Genomic DNA, 19,045 nt, shown 5'->3' with positions numbered 1-19,045 from the left:
GGTGTATATGTGTGAGTTGTGTGTGTGTGTGTGTGTGAGTGGTGTATGTGTGTGAGTGGTGTGTGTGTATGTGTGTGAGTGGTGTGTGAGTGTGTGTGTGTGAGTGGTATATGTGTGTGAGTGGTGTATGTGTGTGAGTGGTGTGTGTGTATGTGTGTGAGTGGTGTGTGAGTGTGTGTGTGTGAGTGGTATATGTGTGTGAGTGGTGTATGTGTGTGAGTGGTGTGTGTGTATGTGTGTGAGTGGTGTGTGAGTGTGTGTGTGTGAGTGGTATATGTGTGTGAGTGGTGTATGTGTGTGAGTGGTGTGTGTGTATGTGTGTGAGTGGTGTGTGAGTGTGTGTGTGTGAGTGGTATATGTGTGTGAGTGGTGTATGTGTGTGAGTGGTGTGTGTGTATGTGTGTGAGTGGTGTGTGAGTGTGTGTGTGTGAGTGGTATATGTGTGTGAGTGGTGTATGTGTGTGAGTGGTGTATGTGTGTGAGTGGTGTATGTGTGTGAGTGGTGTGTGTGTGTGTGTGTGTTGCCCTTTTGGAAAAGAAGCTTTGTTATTTCCAGCTTATCCCCATCACCCTCACGTCTTCCCTTTTCAACAATATTACCCATTTCCTTTTGATTGAATCTGCTTTCAATACCCTTTCAGGCAGTTTGTTCCAAATTATAATAACTCACCACATTAAAACAAAATCTGCCTTATATCTCCCTCTGTTTCTATTGTCAATTACTTCCTTTATTGGTCAGAGTATTGAGGACAGGAGTTGGGAGGTCATGTTCTGGCTGTACAGGACATTGGTTAGGCCACTTTTAGAATGTTGTCTGTAATTCTAGTCTCTCTCCTATCAGAAAGATGTTGTGAAACTTGAAAGAGTTCAGAAAAGATTTACAAGGATGTTGCCAGGGTTGGAGGATTTGAGCTATAGGGAGAGGTTTAACAGGCTGGGACTGTTTTCCCTGGAGGGTCGGAGGCTGAGGGGTGACCTTATAGAGGTTTATAAAATCATGAGGGGCATCGATAGAATAAACCGACAAAGTCTTTTACCTGGGGTGGGGGAGTCCAGAATTAGAGGGCATAGGTTTAGGGTGAGAGGGGAAAGATTTAAATGGGACGTAAAGGGCAACTTTTTCACACAAAGGATGGCACGTGTATGGAATGAGCTGCCAGAGGAAGTGGTGGAGGCTGGTACAATTGCAACATTTAAAAGACATCTGGATGGGTATATGAATAGGAAGGGTTTGGAGGGATATGGGCCGGGTGCTGGCAAATGGGACTAGATTAATTTAGGATATCTGGTCGGCATGGACGAGTTGGACTGGAGGGTCAGTTTCTGTGCTGTACATCTCTATGACTCTATGACTGTCTTCCAGCAGAGGAAGCACTCTCGCTCTCTCACTCTCGCTCTCTCACTCTCGCTCTCTCTCTCTCTCTCTCTCTTGCTGCTCTGTCCAGAGACATAGCTAAATGTGACTACAATGTTCCTGTTAGAAACAAGAGAAAACAATCCTCCCTCAACGCACTTTAACTCCAAACGTGGAAGAATTGTAGTGTGAGAAGGACAGTGTGGATCTCCAAAAGGAATATTGACAAGTTAGTGGAGCAGGTAGATAAGTGGAAGATGAGGTTTAATGCAGAGAAATGTAAGGTGACACATTTTGGTCAGAAGAGCATTGAAAGACAATATAAAATAGAGGGTACAATTCTAAAAGGAGTGCAGGAGCAGAGAGACCTGGGTGTACATGTGCACAAATCATTGAAGGTGACAGAATAGGTGGAGAGAGCAGTTAATAATGTGTACAGTGTTCTGGGCTTTATTAAAAGGGGCTAGGAATACAAGAGCAGGGAGGTGATGCTGATTGTGTGTCGGACACTTGTTAGATCTCAGCTTGAGTATTGTGTGCAGTTTGTTGGCACGGTGTTCTTGGAAAGATATGAATGCATTGGGAAGAATGTTGCAGTGCTTTACAAGAATGGTTCCAGCAATGAGCACCTTCAGTTTGTGAGACTGGATTGAAGAAATCAGCACTGTTCTTTGTGAAGAGAAGGCAGCGGACAGGAGGCTTGATGGAGGTTTTCAAAATCACGAGCGGGCTGGACAGAGTAGATAGGGACAAGCTCACTAAAGGAGTTAGAATGACGGGGCATAGATTTAAAGTGTTGCACAAGAGAAGCAGAAGTGAGGTGAGAAAGTTCTTTTCCACACAGCGAGGAGTTATGGGATGGAATGCAATGTTCAAATGAGGCATTTAAGACGGGCATTAGATGATTAATTGGACAGAAATGGTGTACAGGAGCATGAGGAAAGAAGCAGGAGATTGACATGAGACAATCATACTCAGGCAGGCCCAACAGGCTGAGTTGTTCCAAAAGCCACCTTTGGGACAGTTCAATCATTTCTGCTCACCCTGCTGTAGGAAGGATGTTGTGAAACACTAAAGGGTTCAGAAAAGGTTTACAAGGATGTTGCCAAGGTCGGAGGCTTCGAGCCGTAGGGAGAGGCTAAACTGGCTGGGGCTGTTTTCTCTGGAGTGCCGGAGACTGAGGGGTGACCTGATAGATGCTTATAAAATCATGAGGAACATGGATAGGGTAAATAGACCAGTTTTTTTTTCCTGACGGTAGTGGAGTCCAGAAGTAGAGAGCATAGGTTTCAGGTGAGAGGGGAAGGACTTAAAAGGGACCCAAGGGACAACTTTTTCATGCAGAGGGTGGTGCATGTATGGAATGAACTGCCAGAGGAAGTGGTGGAGGCTGGTACAATTGTAACATTTAAAAGGCATCTGGATGGGTACATGAATAGGAAGGGTTTGGAGGGATATGGGCCAAATGCTGGCAAATGGGACTGGATTAATGTAGAATATCTGGTTGGCGTGGATGAGTTGGACCGAAGGTTGTGTTTCTGTGCTGTACGTCAGTGTGACTCTGTGACTCTATAATAGCCTCCTTCAGTGCAGTAACAATAATGTGACATTACACCTGTTTCCCTTCATGTCGTGAAAATACTGCAAGCAGGGCACATTGGTCTCACCCATTTGACGTTGTGCACTATCCGAGGGGTGCAGTCTGCTGAATGGTATTGCTTACATTCCCAGCACGTTTCCCAATTAACTGGTCTTCCTTCATTGTGCTCCAGAGGCGAAGAAACTTGCTTGAAGACCTTGTGTCCGCACTAACTAAAACTGGCTCATATATTCACTGCTGTCAATTGCATTGCTACATTCAAATTCTAATCATTCTTATCTAATTTAGAGCGACTTCACATTACTTTTCATCTCGTATGTCTTTGGAGATGCATGATTTTCAATTTTAATTTCCCTTTTATTTAATCGTTGGCCGTGAAAATTCTATCAGATGCCCCCTGTCCTTGGCGGTCCAGTCTTTGCAGTGTTGGAGGGGAGCTGTTTCCAGAGAAAGAGAGAGAGAGAGGGAGAGAGTGGGAAGAAGCAGCATTGGTCTGTTGATACAGTACTGCACAGATCAATGGGCGAATGCAGCAATCAATCCATCCTGTACTCTGCAGTGAGGCTGTTAATGCAGGAGAAGCTGAATACATGACCACTGCTTCCAAAACTTTCCTCCCTTCAAGCATGGTTCTTAAAGCAACTGCTGTAGATACAGCTCTACCCCTCCCTTTCCTTTCCTTCCATCTCTTTCTGCATCCTTTTCTTTATCTCACTTCTTTTTCTTTCTCTCTCTCTCTACCCTCATTGCTTTCCCTTTTTCTATTTCCTCCACTCTAACCCACTATTCCAAATCCTCTCCTTTACTTGTGATGTTTCAGTCTCCAATCACTTCTCTTTTCCTTCATTCAGACCTCCCCCTTTCTGACCCCATAAGAATGTAAATGATAGGAGTCCGATCAGGCCATTCGGCCCCTCATGCCTCCTCCATCATTCTGTAAAATATCTACCTTGAATCTGCTTTTGCACAGCACACCCTGCATTCCTTGATTTCCTTAAAAAGTCAAAAAATCTTGTGTGTTGAGTACATAGCTTTCTGGTGTACAAAGGGGAGGTGATGGCCTTAGTGGCATTATTGCTGGACTGTTAAATCAGAGAGGAGAGAGTGTGGATTGCAGATGCTGGTGATCAGAGCTGAAAAAATGTGTTGCTGGAAAAGCGCAGCAGGTCAGGCAGCATCCAAGGAGCAGGAGAATCGACGTTTCGGGCATAAGCCCTTCTTCAGGAAACTTGTTAAATCAGCGACCCAGGCAATGTCTTGGGGAGCCTGGGTTTGAACCCTGCCATGACAGCTGGTCAAATTTGAATTCAATAAAATTCTGGAATTAAGTGGCTAATGATGACCATGCATCCATTGCCAATTGATGGAAAAACCCATCTGGTTCACTAATGTCCTTTAGGGAATCTGCCATCCTTACGGAGTCTGGCCTACACGTGAGACAGCAATGTGGTGGAGTAGGATTGTTTTTCAGACTGGAGGCCTGTGACCAGTGGAGTGCCACAAGGTTCAGTGCTGGGTCCATTACTTTTCTTCATTTATATAAATGATTTGGATGAGAGCGTAAGAGGTACTGTTGGTAAGTTTGCAGATGACACCAAAATTGGAGGTGTACTGGACAGCGAAGTTTACCTCAGATTACAATGAGACCCTGATCAGATGAGCCAATGGGCTGAGGAGTGGCAGGCGGACTTTAATTTCGATAAATGCGAGGTGCTGCATTTTGGGAAAGCAAATCTTAGCAGGACTTATACACTCAATGGTAAGGTCCTCGGGAGTGTTGCTGACTAAAGAGACCTTGGAGTGCAGGTTCATAGCTCCTTGAAAGTGGAGTCACAGGTAGATAGGATAGTGAAGAAGGATGTTGTGAAACTTGAAAGGGGTCAGAAAAGATTTACAAGGATGTTGCCAGAGCCGGAGAATTTGAGCTACAGGGAGAGGCTGAACAGGCTGGGGCTGTTTTCCCTGGAGCATCAAAGGCTAAGGGGTGACCTCATAGAGGTGTAGAAAATCATGAGGGGCATGGATAGGATAAATAGACAAAGTCTCTTCCCTGGGGTGTGGGAGTCCAGAACCAGAGGCATAGGTTTAGGGTGTGAGGGGAAAGATTTAACGGGGACCTAAGGGGCAACTTTTTCATGAGAGGGTGGTACGTGTATGAAATGAGCTGCCAAAGGAAGTGGTGGAGTCTGGTACAATTGCAACATTTAAAAGGCATCTGGATGGGTTTGTAAATAGGAAGGATTTAGAGGATTTTGGGCCAAGTGCTGGCAAATGGGACTAGATTAATTTAGGATATCTAGTCGGCATGGACAAGTTGGACCTAAGGGTCTGTTTCTGTGCTGTACATCTCTATGACCCTGTGACTCTTGTGATTCTTAACTGCCCTCCGGGCAATTAGGGATGAGTAATAAATTCTGGCCTTGCCAGCAATGCCCCCATCCCATAAATGAATCAAAAAGAGGTCACTGAGCAGGTTCAAGGCAGAAATCAATAGATTTAGATTCATAATCATAATTTCAATTCATCTTGGTCTGAATCAACTAACCTCTTATCACATGACCAGCTGCAGCACTATCCTTCCAATGTCTACCTTATTAAATCCCTTAAAAACCATGACACAAGGTTAAGTGATGAGATGAGATCACTCCTCATTCCTTTAAACTCATGGGGCGATGGACAAAGTCGACTGAATTTCCCGTCATAGGACAATCTCTCAGCCCAGGAATTAACCCTTTGTGATTTTTCATTTTTTTCCCCCTCTCTTTTGCTGATGCTCTCTCCCATCATTTGGGATTAGATTAGATTCTCCTGGAAACAGGCCCTTCAGCCCAAACCAACCCTCTGAAGAGTAACCCGCCCAGACCCATTTCCCTCTGAATTATGCACCTAACACTATGGGCAATTTAGAATGGCCAATTCACCTGACCTGCACAACCCATGCAGACACAAGGCTGGAATCGAACCTGGGACCCTGGTGCTGTGAGGCAGCAGTACTAACCACTGAGCCACCATACTGCCAGGTTGTGGGAAGAGTCATTTCACGGGTCAATAACAATGGACTGTACCATTGTTGGCGCTCTCCACTGAGAACACGAACCATTGGAAGTACAAAAAGGAGTAGACCATTCAGCCTGTCGTGCTTCAATATGATCATGGTCCATCTGATTGTGACCTCAAGTCTGTTCCATACAATCCTTGAATCGCCCAAACCCTGATAGTGCATGAATCTGCCCAACTCACTCATGAATCTTTTCAATGACCCAACCTCTTTCTCAGTCACTAGACGATTAATCCAGAGGTCTGCGCTAATGTTCTGGACATGTGCTGTGACCAATCTTGGAGATCTGAATTCAGTTTTAAATAAATCTGGAATTAAAAGTGAATCTAATGATGACCACATGTTGATTGTCATAAAAGCCCATCTGGTTCACGAATGTTCTTTGTGAGAGTAAGACACAAGCAAATAAATGCAGCGAGAATTGACACTACTCTGAAATCAAGGTAGATCTTTGATGGCAACATCGTTTTCCTGCCCTAGCCCTTGCAAAGCAGAGTGAAAGAGTCGAGGAATAACGGTCAATGGAGGGAGTGAGCATTGAGGGCCGTGAGGGGTGTTCGGAGAGAGGCTGATTGGGAGATGGGTGAGGGAGGGGAGTGGGGAAAGGGGATTGAGTGGGGTGGGGATGTGCAGGGAGGGATGTGAATGAGGGGTGAGCTATGGGATATGTGCGAGGGTGGTGATTGTGGGCTCCAAAGAAGGAGCGGCCTCTTTCTCGGTCCCTAGCCTACATTTTGGATCTATTTGTGACTCCAAGCTGATAGCAATGTGGTTGGCTCTCACTGTTTTCTGAAATGACCTGGCCAGCCAATCAGTTACCAGTAATGAGCGAGAAATGCTAACCTTGCCAGTGATGCCGACATTCTGCACAAGAATAAAATAAGCATGATCTTGTATTTACTGTAATGGTCTTAGCTGATGTTAATCCTGAACAAGTTTTCTCCCTGAATAAAACCTGCTTGATAGACCCTAACCTTGGAGGTCAGACACTGTGCACATGAACAAGGAACAGGGGCCATTCAGCCCTTTGACCCCGCTGTACCATTCAATAAGATCATGGTTTATTTGAGTTAAACCTCAATTCTATATCCCCTTGGTCCTCAAGAACCTATCTACCTCTGCCCAAATTTCTAAAGGCTATCTTTTAGCAAAGAGAATGCCAAAGATTCATGATCCTCAGAGAGAAAAATGTGTTTATTAATCTCTGTTTTAAATGGGTGACCCCTCAATTTTAGACCCTGACCCCTAGTTCTAGATTCTTCCTCAAGAGGAAACATTCTTTCCACATCTGATCTCATCAGGATCTTATATGTTTTAATTAAGTCACCTCTGAAGTTTCTAAACTCCAGAAGATACAGGCCAGTCTGCCTAGCCTTTCCTCACAAGGCAATCCACTCACTGCAGGTTTAGTCTAGTAAACCCTTTTTGAGCTGCTTCCAATATATTAACATGTACTGTAGTCGAGAGTGGGGTGCTAGAAAAGCACAGCAGGTCAGGCAGCATCTGAGGAGCAGGAGAATTGACATTTTGACATTTTGGGCATAATCCCCTCATTAGGAATGAGTCTTGTGGGCCTGGGGGCTGAGAGATAAATGGGAGCAAGATGGGGCTGTGGGAAGGTAGCTGAAGATGGGGGAGAAGGTGAGAGGTCGGAGAGGAGTGTGGAGCGGATCGATGGGAAAGACGATGGACAGGTCAAGAGGGCAGTGCCTACTTGGAGGCTTAGGACTGGGATAAGGTGGGGGGTGCGAAATAAGGAAACTGGTCAAATCCACACTAATCCCAAGTGGTTGCAGGGTCCCAAGGCGGAAGATAAGGCCTTCTTCCTCCAGGCGTCGAATGATTAGGGTTCAGCAATGGAGGAAGTCCAGGACCTGCAAGTCCTTTATGGAGTGGGAGGGGGAGTTGAAGTGTTCAGCCACAGAGCAGTGGGGTTGGTTGGTGTAAGTGTCTTAGAGATGTTCTCTGAAACGATCTGCAAGTTGGCATCCTGTCTCCCTGGCAACCCTGATCAGTACTGTACATAATATTACACTTGTGGTCTCACCAGTATCCTGTGTATCTGAAGCATAACTTTCCCACTCTTACTCAATTCACCTCAAAATAAATCATAACGTTCTGTTAGCTTTCCTGATTACTTGCTGCACCTGCATACCAACCTTCATGCACGGACTCTCAGATCTCTCTGCAGTTTAGAGCTCTGCAGCCTCTTATCATGTAGCTCAGTGGTTAGCACTGCTGCCTCATAGTATCAGGGATGGGTTTGATTCCGCCCTCGCGCGACTGTCTGTGTGGAGTTTACACATTTTTTCTGTTTCCTCTGGGTGCTCCGGTTCCACTCCACAATCCAAAGATGTGCAGGTTAGGGTGGATTGGCCATGCTAAATTGACCATAGAGTCCAGGGATGTGCTTACTAGGTGGATTGGCCATGGGAAATGCAGGGTTACAAAGATGGAGTTGGGTCTGGGTGGAATACTCTTTGGAGGGTCAGTGTGGGATCGATGGGCCGAATGGCCTGCTTCCACACCGTAAGGATTCTGTGTACTTCAGATACTATGCTTTTGTTTTATTCTTTCTCCTAAAATGGACAATTTCACACACTCCAGCATTGTATTCCATTTTCCAGATCTTTGCCCATTCACGCAGCCTCTCTGTATCCCTTTGTAAACACTAATGTCCTCTTGGCAACTCACTTTCCGACCTATCTTTGTCTTATCAGTAAATGTAGCTGCCATACCTTTGATCCCTTCATTCCAAAGGTTTCTACAGATTGTGAAGAGTTGAGGATTCAGCACTGACCCTGTGGCACGTGACTCATAACATCTTGCCAGCCTGAAAAAGAACCATTTATTCATACTCTCTGTTTTCTGTTAGCCAGACAATTTTCTGTTCATGCCAATATGTTACTCCTACACCATGAGCGCTTTTATTCTCTGCAATAACCTTTGATGTGGCACCTTATCAAATGCCTTCTCGAAATCTAAGTGCAGCATATCTACTGTTTCCCAGTTATCCACAGCACGCATTAATTCTTCGAAGAACTCCAATAAATTAGTTAAACATGATTTACCTTGGACAAAACCATTAAGGCCCTGTCCATTACCTTGAACTTATCCAGTGCCCTGTTAGAAGATCTTTAATAATAGCTTCCTCACATTTTCATCCTGAAACTGGACAGACTTACAAGAGGATGCCAGCGTACTGTTAACACAAAGAATAAAAATGTTATTTCATGGGATGAAAGGAATATGGATTATGTTATGCTAGACATAGCATAAGATTTAATGAGAGACACCAGTAAAGGATTTGTGTGTATATTACTCGTTTCTTTTCCTCATCAATAACTTTGCGAACATCCAAACTTGAGTGAAGCATTATTGCTATCTTCACACTAAGCTCCCTGCTGAGACTTAGGCTGGTACAGTTGCAAGTGGTTTCCTCTCACCAAATTTCTATCTAGTCACCACATGCTTTTTCCCTTCAGCTGGTGGCTTTCCTCAAGAAATCTAAAAGCAACTACAAGCTAAACTCACCAATTGCTTTTAGTTTCAGAGCAAACAGAGGAGTTCCCTAAATCCAGTGTCCAGTGTCCATTTTCTATCACTGACTGAGTGACTTTGAACATCGTTCTGCCTTTCTCTGTGTCACTGGGTCCTATTGCTAAACAACAGTAGTTTTCTTAAAGCTCTGAGCTATTCAAGTCAAGGTTGTAAAACCTCATTAAAATCCATGTAAGCAAACAACACAGAACAGTATAGCACAGGAATGCTGTTGTGCCAAATGTGATGCCAAATTAAACTAATCCCTCTGCCCGTCCTTGGTCCATATTCCTCCAGGTGCTTATCTAAAAGTCGCTTAAACACTCCTATTGAATCTTTCACCACCACCACCCCTGGCTGCGCATTCCAGACTCCTACCACTCTCTGTGTAAAAGTCTTGCCCCTCACATCTCCTTTGAACTTTGCCCCTTCCCGTTAAAAGCATGCCCCATAGTTTTAGACACTTAACTCTGGGAAAAGGATCCTGAATGTCAACCATATCTAGGTATCTCATAATCTTGTAGGCTTCAATCAAGTCTCCCCTCAGCTTCAGCTGCTCCAGAGAAAACTACCTGAGTTTTACTCACCTCTCCTTATAGCTGAAACAACAGACCTCCAGATTTCCTTGACATCACTGAGCAAAGCTCAGAAATGAATTTCTATAAATGACTACCTATGTCTTCCACTTCCCAACACACCAAATACAAAATGTAAACTTAAAGTTTTACATTGTTCATAATATCATCCCCAACTCCTCGTATATTAACTCTTATATTGGCCAAGTTTTATGGACCAGACCAGACCCCCTCAAATACATTAAGAAGATTGTCTCAACCCTACCTTTACCTTGTTTCAAACTACATCTTGTATTTACGTAAGGTGCTGCCTTCCAGATGCAATTCGATTGGTCAAACTACTCAATGTTAAGCATAACACAATTTATTCATACGCACTAGTTAAAATACAACAAAATAAAAGAATTAGCTTAGCTTTAACTCAATTTAAATGCTTAATAATGTAATGGATAGAGTAAAGAGTATGGTGCTGGAAAAGCACAGCAGGACAGGCAGCATCCGAGGAGTAGGAGAGTCGACGTTTCGGACAAAAGCCCTTCAGCAGGAATGATGATTCCTGCTGAAGGTCTTTTGCCTGAAACGTTGATTCTCCTGCTCCTCAGATGCTGCCTGGCTTGCTATGCTTTTCCAGCACTGCACTCTTGATTCTAATCTCCAGCATCTGCAATCCCCACTTTCGCCTAATGGATACCGTAACTATTACTAATTAACTGCTCCAATACGGTAACATCACATCAACACACCCCTTGGCAATAGGCAAATTCAGGAACAGATTGTCTCACCTGTAATGCCAGCAACTCAGGAGGATAGGAGAGATACACTGGAATAACTGACCCAGCAACAACTGTTGCTGATAAACTAAGAAACTAAAAACCCTGGTTCTGTGAGAGCTTGACCCCACCCATCCATGCTGCTTCTATTGTTTCAACTGAAAAAAAAGACCCAAGGTGCCACAAGCTGTTTACTTTGAGTTTTTAATATACATCTTAGCACTCTGCCTTAAAACCTTTAAACAGGACAAAAGAGCCATTTAAAGCCATGGTATTGTCACACAAGCTCCAAGGCCATTTTCCCTTTTTTAAATTCCCACTCTGATTTCAAATCCCCAACTCCACATGTCTCTGCTTTGCTGCAGCTGTTACATTCCATTGAGTTATCCACCCTATTGTCATTCTGACACATTCTCAATTCCCTTTGATGCAGACTTAGTGGCTGTACCGAGCTGAAAATGTGTTGCTGGAAAAGTGCAGCAGATCAGGCAGCATCCAGGGAGCAGGAGAATCGACGTTTCGGGCATAAGCCCTTCTTCAGGGCTCATGCCCGAAACGTCGATTCTCCTGCTCCCTGGATGCTGCCTGACCTGCTGCGCTTTTCCAGCAACACATTTTCAGCTCTGATCTCCAGCATCTGCAGTCCTCACTTTCTCCTTAGTGGCTGTACCACCAACCTCTGAATCTCTAAACTCTGCAATTCATCTCGCTAAATGTTCCCACCTTTTAACCTCATTCTCCTCCTTAAAACATACCTATACCCATGGCTATGCACTCTGCTGACTCCTACGTAGCTCAGAGACAAGTTTTGATCAATGACATAAGAACGTAAGAACTATCCAGCCCCTCTTTAATTTGATCATGGCTGATCTCATCTTAGCCTCTACTTCACTTTTCTGCTGGCTCCTCAAAACTCTTTACCATTACCACCCAAGGGGATGGCACGGTGGCTCAGTGGTTAGCACTGCTGCCTCACAGCACCAGGGACCTGGGTTCAATTGCCGCATTGGGCGACTGTGTGGAGTTTGCACGTTCTCCCCGTGTCTGCGTGGGTTTCCTCCGGGTGCTCTGGTTTCCTCCCACAGTCCAAAGATGTGTCGGTCAGGTGAATTGACCGTGCTAAATTGTCCACAGTGTTAGGTGTGTTAGTCAGGGGTAAATATAGGGTAGGGGGATGGGTCTGGGTGGGTTAGTCTTCGGAGGGTCGGTGTGGACTTGTTGGGCCGAAGGGGCTTGTTTTCATACTGTAAGGAATCTAATTTAAAATTACTAATTAAAAACCTGTAACACTCTTGTGAAGCATTTTGAAATGTTAGAAGTGCTACATACATACAAGATGTAGTTGGCGTATCTCTTGCCCGCATGTGGGGTTATTGTCAGGACATTGTCACACAAGTTGTACCTTTTAATACCAGGTCATCGACTCAGAAACAGAAGCATTCACCCTTCTGCCCTTTTCACAAAACAGGTCCACAATATAATAGCGTACACCCCTCATTTGCAATGCATCTCAGATATAAGCACCCAAGCACACGTAGCAAGGTTTACTCCAGGTGGTTGCCTGCATGTTTGCATTAGCCTCAGCAATACTATATAGACGTTTCTGCATCTCTCCAGTGTACCACGTGTTTTACATGTTTTGGGCTACTGTATAATATCACCTCCTAAATATTTAGAATCCCAGAGATGTATATCATGGAAGCAGACTGTTCAGTCCAATTTGTCCATGCCAACCAGATATCCTCAATTAATCTAGTCCCATTTACCAGCACTGGGCCCATATCACTCTAAACCCTTCCTGATCATATACCCGTCCAGATGCCTTTTAAATGTTGTAATTGTACCAACATTCACCACTTCATCTGGCAGCATTCCATACCCACATCACCCTCTGCCCGAAAATGTTGTCCCTTAGGTCACTTTTAAATCTCAACCCCACCCCCCCACCCCTGCCACCTTAAACCCATGCCCTCTAGTGTTGGACTCCTTTATCCTGGATAAAATATATCGACTAATCACCCTATCCATGCCCCTCATGATTTTATGAACATCTGTAAGGTCACCCTTCAGTCCCTGACGCTCCTGGGAGAACAGCCCCAGCCTTTTCAGTGTGTACTGGAGATATAGCTGCCATCTTGACATTATTCGATTCTTCTATGGGATGTGGGCATTACTGGCTGTTGGTCAATATTTGTTGCCCATCTTTAATTGTCCTTGAGAATGTGGTGGTGAGTGTTCTTGAACCACAGCAGTCCCAAATTGTGTAGGGACACCCAAAGCCTCATTAGGAAGGGAGTTCCACAGTTTGATGCTGCCAGTGAAACAGCAAGCTAGCTGACTGCTCATGCCCCCATCTTGAAGAAATGGCCCAAATTGTAAGGGACCACTAACAACAATAACCCACTGTGGGTAGCAGAAACTGGCTGAGGATTGATCTGCCAACCTTCAGTTGAGTAGGAGCTCCAGGCCTGAGTGCTAATTGGCACTACTATATACCATCTACATGGTGCACTGCAGAAATTCACCAAGGCTCCTTAGACAATACCTTCCAAAACCATACTTCCAACTAAAAGGGCGGCACAGTGGCTCAGTGGTTAGCACCACTGCCTCACAGCGCCAGGGACCTGGGTTTGTTTCCTGCCTCAGGCGACTGTCTGTGTGGAGTTTGCACATTCTCCCCATGTCTGCATGGATTTTCTCCGGGTGCTCTGGTTTCCTCCTACAGTCCAAAGATCTGTAGGTTAAGTGAATTGACCATGCTAAATTGCCCATAGTGTTCGGGGATGTGTAGGTTGGGTGCTTTAGTCTGGGATAAATGCAGGGGAATGGGTCTGGGTGGGTTACTCTTCGGAGGGTTGGTGTGGACTTGTTGGGCTGAAGGGCCCATTTCCACACTGTAGGGATTCTATATCTGCACCTAGAAGGACAAGGGCAACAAATACATAGAAGCACCACTGAAAAATCTCGATGGAGGCCGGTATCCCATCACCAAGTCACCCATTATTCACACATGAACAGTCCTTGACTTCAGTCCTGCCTCACACAGAGTCAGCTCTCAGAGTGGCAGTACCTCTGATACTTCCCTTTTTTTTTCCACCACCAGGAAGATAGGAAAACACCCGGGTGGCCAGTGACAAACACTGCCCTTCACATCAAAGGGCAATGCTGTGTGATCAAAAACAGTGAAGGGGAGGGTAGGGACTAAATCAAAATAGAGTTGGAGGGGGATACTTCCCTTTTTATCGGTCAGCCAGGACTCCCTGATTGGAGCAGGTTAACAGCCCCAATCAGGAAACTCATGTTCTACGATATCTAGCTGGCTGGCCTTGTTACAATCACCACAACAGCTACCTGCACGATCTCCTCCAAGCCAGTCACCATCCTGACTTGATCTGTTCTTTCAGTGTCGTTGGGTCAAAATCATGGAATTCCAGGCAACACGCCAACACCATCTCCTCAAAAGGAATTAGAAAGAATTGCTAGTCAGCCTAGCCAGTGATGCCCACTTCCTGTGAGCAAGATAGAGAATATTTGAAAGCTGATACTTCTGTCAGATCCAGCAGTGCCAGACTTTAGTCTTGGTTGTGGCTTGGACAGGATTCAGTCTCAAGGAGCAGTGAAGGGGTAAGTGGAATGAGGTAGGCCAGAGGCTTCTCTGGAGGAGAAAGTGAGGACTGCAGATGCTGGAGATCAGAGCTGAAAATGTGTTGCTGGAAAAGCGCAGCAGGTCAGGAAGCATCCAAGGAACAGGAGAATCGACGTTTCGGGCATAAACGTCGATTCTCCTGTTCCTTGGATGCTGCCTGACCTGCTGCACTTTTCCAGCAACACATTTTCAGCAGAGACTTCTCTGAAATGGTTGAGCAGTTATGAAGGGATGAGATTGGGATGGGGTGAGGAAGGAATGAAGGAGTTCAGGGAGAAAGAAAGAGTGGGGAGAGGGAGATTTTGGAGATCAGGCCCCCGGAGGGATAAACCACTGAAAAGCAAAACCCAATAAATTTGGAAATGAACATATTGAAATAATATTTTGAGTCAAACTGATATCGCATCATTGACAACTTTTCTGTTTGTTTTCTTCTGCATAGAGGGTGGGGGAAAGGGGGTACATGTCTTGCATGGGAGTGGTGCCCAGGCAACTCCTTGTTTGAGACGCCCCACCCCACCTTTTCAAAATGGCCTCTTGAACTCTGGCTCACCTGCCTTACACAGTCTTGTATGGCAGTGGAGGCAAATTGAGACACTTGATTGCCATTTAACTGGGTGGTTAAAGATCTTAATGGCCTAAGGCTGGGTGGCCCAGTGGGCATTTTACCCAGCTCCTCACTTCCTCCTGCCATACCCATTTCCTCCAAACCTGTATTATGGTGAATTATGATGAATGTCCCACATGTGACCAGGAAAGACATGGATGAGCTAGGTGACATATTTTCCAAGCCTGACCAAATTCATGACCACCTCCATCTAGAAGGAGAAGGACAGCAGATATATGGGGATACCACCACCACCATCACCCCCAACACCAACCCCCTCCCCCACCCCCACCCCCAACCCCATCCCCCCTGCAAGTTCCCCTCTGAGCCATGCACCATCCTGATTCGGAAATATATTGGCGTTCCTTCAGTGTCGCTGGGTCAGAATCCTGGAATTCCCTTCCTAAGGACATTGTTGCTCAACCTATAGTTGGTGGACTGCAGCAGTTCAAGATGGCAGCTCTTAAGGGCAACTAGGGATGGGCAATAAATACTGTCCAGAGAGCAATCCCTCTATCTCATGTGTAAATAAAGAGAGCTAGTGTTGACATGATGGACCAAATGGCCTCTTTCTGCATCGTAACAAATCTGTCATTCAGATTGAACTGCTCTTTGAGCGATCAGTGATCACTCAGCCAGCAGTGCTAATGTCCCATGAGTAAATCACTCATCATATATAAATTTCTATGATACCAGTTAACTTATTCTACTTAATAGTCAATGCAGGCTTGTTGGTGCCCTTAAATGATCCTATTTTAGAGTCAGGCCAGTGAAATCTACTGGAAAATGTAGGTGAGTATTTCCATGTTTATGTTTGGGTTTAGTCTGTCACTGTGGGTCTACATCAATGATATTGATGAACAACAACTGAATTAAAGATTGAATGATTGATGTAAATGGCATGTATTGCATTAAGGCAGTTTTATATAATTTAAATACAAACAAAGCACTCGAGTTCATTTCCATAGCAACAATGTCATCCAGAAAGTATGCTTAACTTATGTTGAATGCCTTTTTTTAGACTACATCTGGAAGACTCTGCTGTTCTGAGATGCCCCTTCATCATGTAAACATCTAGTGCAGTGTTCCCAATTATTTTTTCCCCACAGTGTGACCCCCTTCTGAAAATTCTTGTGACCACCCCCCCCCCCATCCCCCTCTCAGTGACAGTGGCTCAGTGGGAAAGTGAGACGTTTGGGGGTGGGAGCTGAGCTGCTAATGGTGGAGAAACGGTTGTTATAATGTAGTTGGAAATCCCGGCCTCATCATTCAGGATCCCAAAAGTTCAGCTTGTAACCCCACGAGGGTCAGCACCCAAAATCTGGCAAACCCTGATCTGGAGGTTGTGCAGAAGAAGATTTACCAGAACCAAAATGTTATAATTATTAGTGAATTCTAATAATCAACTTACTTTTGTGTAGTGCATTTGGCATAGGTCAGTAATCAATTATTTTAATTAGAATTCATTTAGTCAGTCTAGACTCTTCATTTTAACCTGCTAGAATTCATAGAATTATTGAGTCACAGAACGATACAGTGCAGAAAAGGCCCTTCGGCTCATGAGGTCTCTACTACCAAAAAGGGAGTGATGGTCTAGTGGTATTATCACTTGACTCGTACTACAGAGACCCAGTTAATGTTCTGGGAACCTAGGCTTAAATCCCAGCATAGCGGATGGTGAAATTTCATTCAATTAAAAAAAATCTGGAATTCCGAATCTAATGGCAAGTGTGAAACCATTGTCGACTGTCAGGCAGGCAAAAGTGAGGACTGGAAATCAGAGTTTAGATCAGAGTGGTGCTGGAAAAGCGCAGCATCTGAGGAGCAGGAATTCCTGATGAAGGGCTTTTGCCCAAAATGTCGATTTTCCTGCTCCTCGGATGCTGTCTGGCCTGCTGTGCTTTTCCAGCACCACTCTGATCTAAACCCATTGTCGATTGTCAGGCCTACATGTGACTCCAGACCCCCACCAATGTGGTTGACTCTTATTTGCCTTCTTAACTTGGCACTCAGGGATGAGCAACAATTGGTGGTCTGGCCAATGATGCCCTCACCCTGTAGACTACTCTACATCAATCTCCCCACTTACCCACATTAGGTCCATAACCTTGCATGTTATAACACCTTGTATTCATAAAAGTATCCATCTTAACTACCCTCCGACCCCTCACCTCCCTGGAAAGGCTCAAGAGGGGAGATATTTCCACCTGGGTGTTGAAAATTTCAAAAATAGCGGTCACAAAAAAAAAGGCAGTCACCAATAAATCTGCTCAAGGATATAGGAGAAACTGCTTTTATGCGGAGAGTTGTTAGAACATAAAGCCAACTATCACAGAGAAAATTAATGGATTGAAGAACAAAGCCAATAGGCACACAAGGGAGAACAGATTAGTGCTTGGTTCAATGAAGTGAGGTGGCAGGATGCTTGTTTGGAGCTTAAACCAATTGGGTTGAGGGATCTGTTTTGCCTGGTAGGTTTTGCATTATCCAATTTAATTATCTTGAGGCACCGATGAATAATTAACCCCCAGTGATCGTCCTTTACCTCTGTGTGGTTTGTTCTGTACTATCGTGTTTATGTCTTTGAGGTGTTCTGAGGTATTCACTGCCCACTGTCCATTTGCATATCTGTCTGTCGAGGCATGAACCTGAGTGATCATTTTCCTTTTCTTCAACTTCAGGTTGGCCAACCCTCCTTGGTGGAAGGACCTCATTGTTCAAGGGGAGTGTTTTGCCTTCATTGGAAGACGTTCCTGTATTGCAAGATGGTAACTGTGGACTCAGATGGATAATACCAGTGTCGGATGCAATTAGTTGGATCTTTGCGGTGGTAAATGGATCCTCTGGATTGTATTAATCCAGTTGCTCGAAATTAAGATTGAAGTTGATTCCCAGCCTGAGACCAAGGCTGCTTTCTCATTTCTGGAAGGTTGTATGCTCACTCTGAGATCAGAAAACAATGTTGAACTCCAATGGAATACCATGGATGTCTTTTGTCCTTGCTCCAACCTTGAATCTAAACATCCTGCTTTGGATAACGACCCTTGCGGTGCGGTTTGGCCTTCTCAGTTGCCAGGAAAACTATCCCATTGTCAACACCAACTATGGGAAGCTCAGGGGGGTGAGAACGCCGCTTCCCAATGAGATCCTGGGACCCGTGGACCAGTACCTTGGAATACCGTACGCCTCAGCTCCGACGGGAGAGAGACGCTTCCAGCACCCGGAGTCCCCATCCTCCTGGACCGGCATCAGGAACGCTACGCATTTTGCCCCAGTCTGCCCCCAGAACATTCACGGGATCTTGCCCGATGTGATGCTGCCGGTCTGGTTTACCTCCAACCTGGATATCGTGGCCACTTACATCCAAGATCAGAGTGAAGACTGCCTCTACCTGAACGTCTACGTTCCGACTGAGGACGGTAAGTTGCTGAGTTTTAGACAAAAGAAGGAAACTGGGGAACAAAGCAGAGGGAGAGGAAGTCAACACTGACGGATTGAGCTGCTCCCCTTGCCCTCCCAGCGATGGTGTGAATTAACCTTCAGACCCTGTAGGTATCCCGAGGTGCTTAAGTTTCACAGCGGATAAAGCTTTGATGGAAACAGATTTTTCAGGAGGTAGTTAGACTCTGACGTTTTACCTCTGGCTAGAGAGAAATGGATAAAGTAAACTGCATTTATTTCAATGCAAGGGGCCTAACAGGGAAGGCAGATGAACTCAGGGCATGGTTAGGAACATGGGACTGGGATATCATAGCAATTACAGAAACATGGCTCAGGGATGGGCAGGACTGGCAGCTTAATGTTCCAGGATACAAATGCTACAGGAAAGACAAAAAGGTAGGCTAGAGAGTAGGGAGGTGGCATTTTTGATAAGTGATAGCATTACAGCTGTACT

The 19,045-nt window shown here is 45.0% G+C and overlaps 1 protein-coding gene across 2 annotated transcripts in view; it reads left to right on the top strand.

Moving 5' to 3' along the window:
• The window catches only part of nlgn4xa (neuroligin 4 X-linked a), a 301,285-nt gene that overhangs the window by 7,843 nt on the left and 274,397 nt on the right, over positions 1-19,045 (top strand). For both annotated transcript variants that reach the window (XM_043692405.1, XM_043692404.1), the window contains exon 2: positions 17,832-18,569. In XM_043692405.1, coding sequence (XP_043548340.1) covers positions 18,110-18,569 — 460 coding nt within the window. In that variant the 5' untranslated portion in view covers positions 17,832-18,109. The remainder of the gene's footprint in view (positions 1-17,831; positions 18,570-19,045) is intronic.

This window comes from Chiloscyllium plagiosum, chromosome 6 (assembly GCF_004010195.1).
Source record: "Chiloscyllium plagiosum isolate BGI_BamShark_2017 chromosome 6, ASM401019v2, whole genome shotgun sequence".
Taxonomy (NCBI): Eukaryota; Metazoa; Chordata; class Chondrichthyes; order Orectolobiformes; family Hemiscylliidae; genus Chiloscyllium; species Chiloscyllium plagiosum.
Note: the sequence above shows the minus strand (reverse complement) of the source record. Positions and strands in the feature narration are given on the sequence as shown.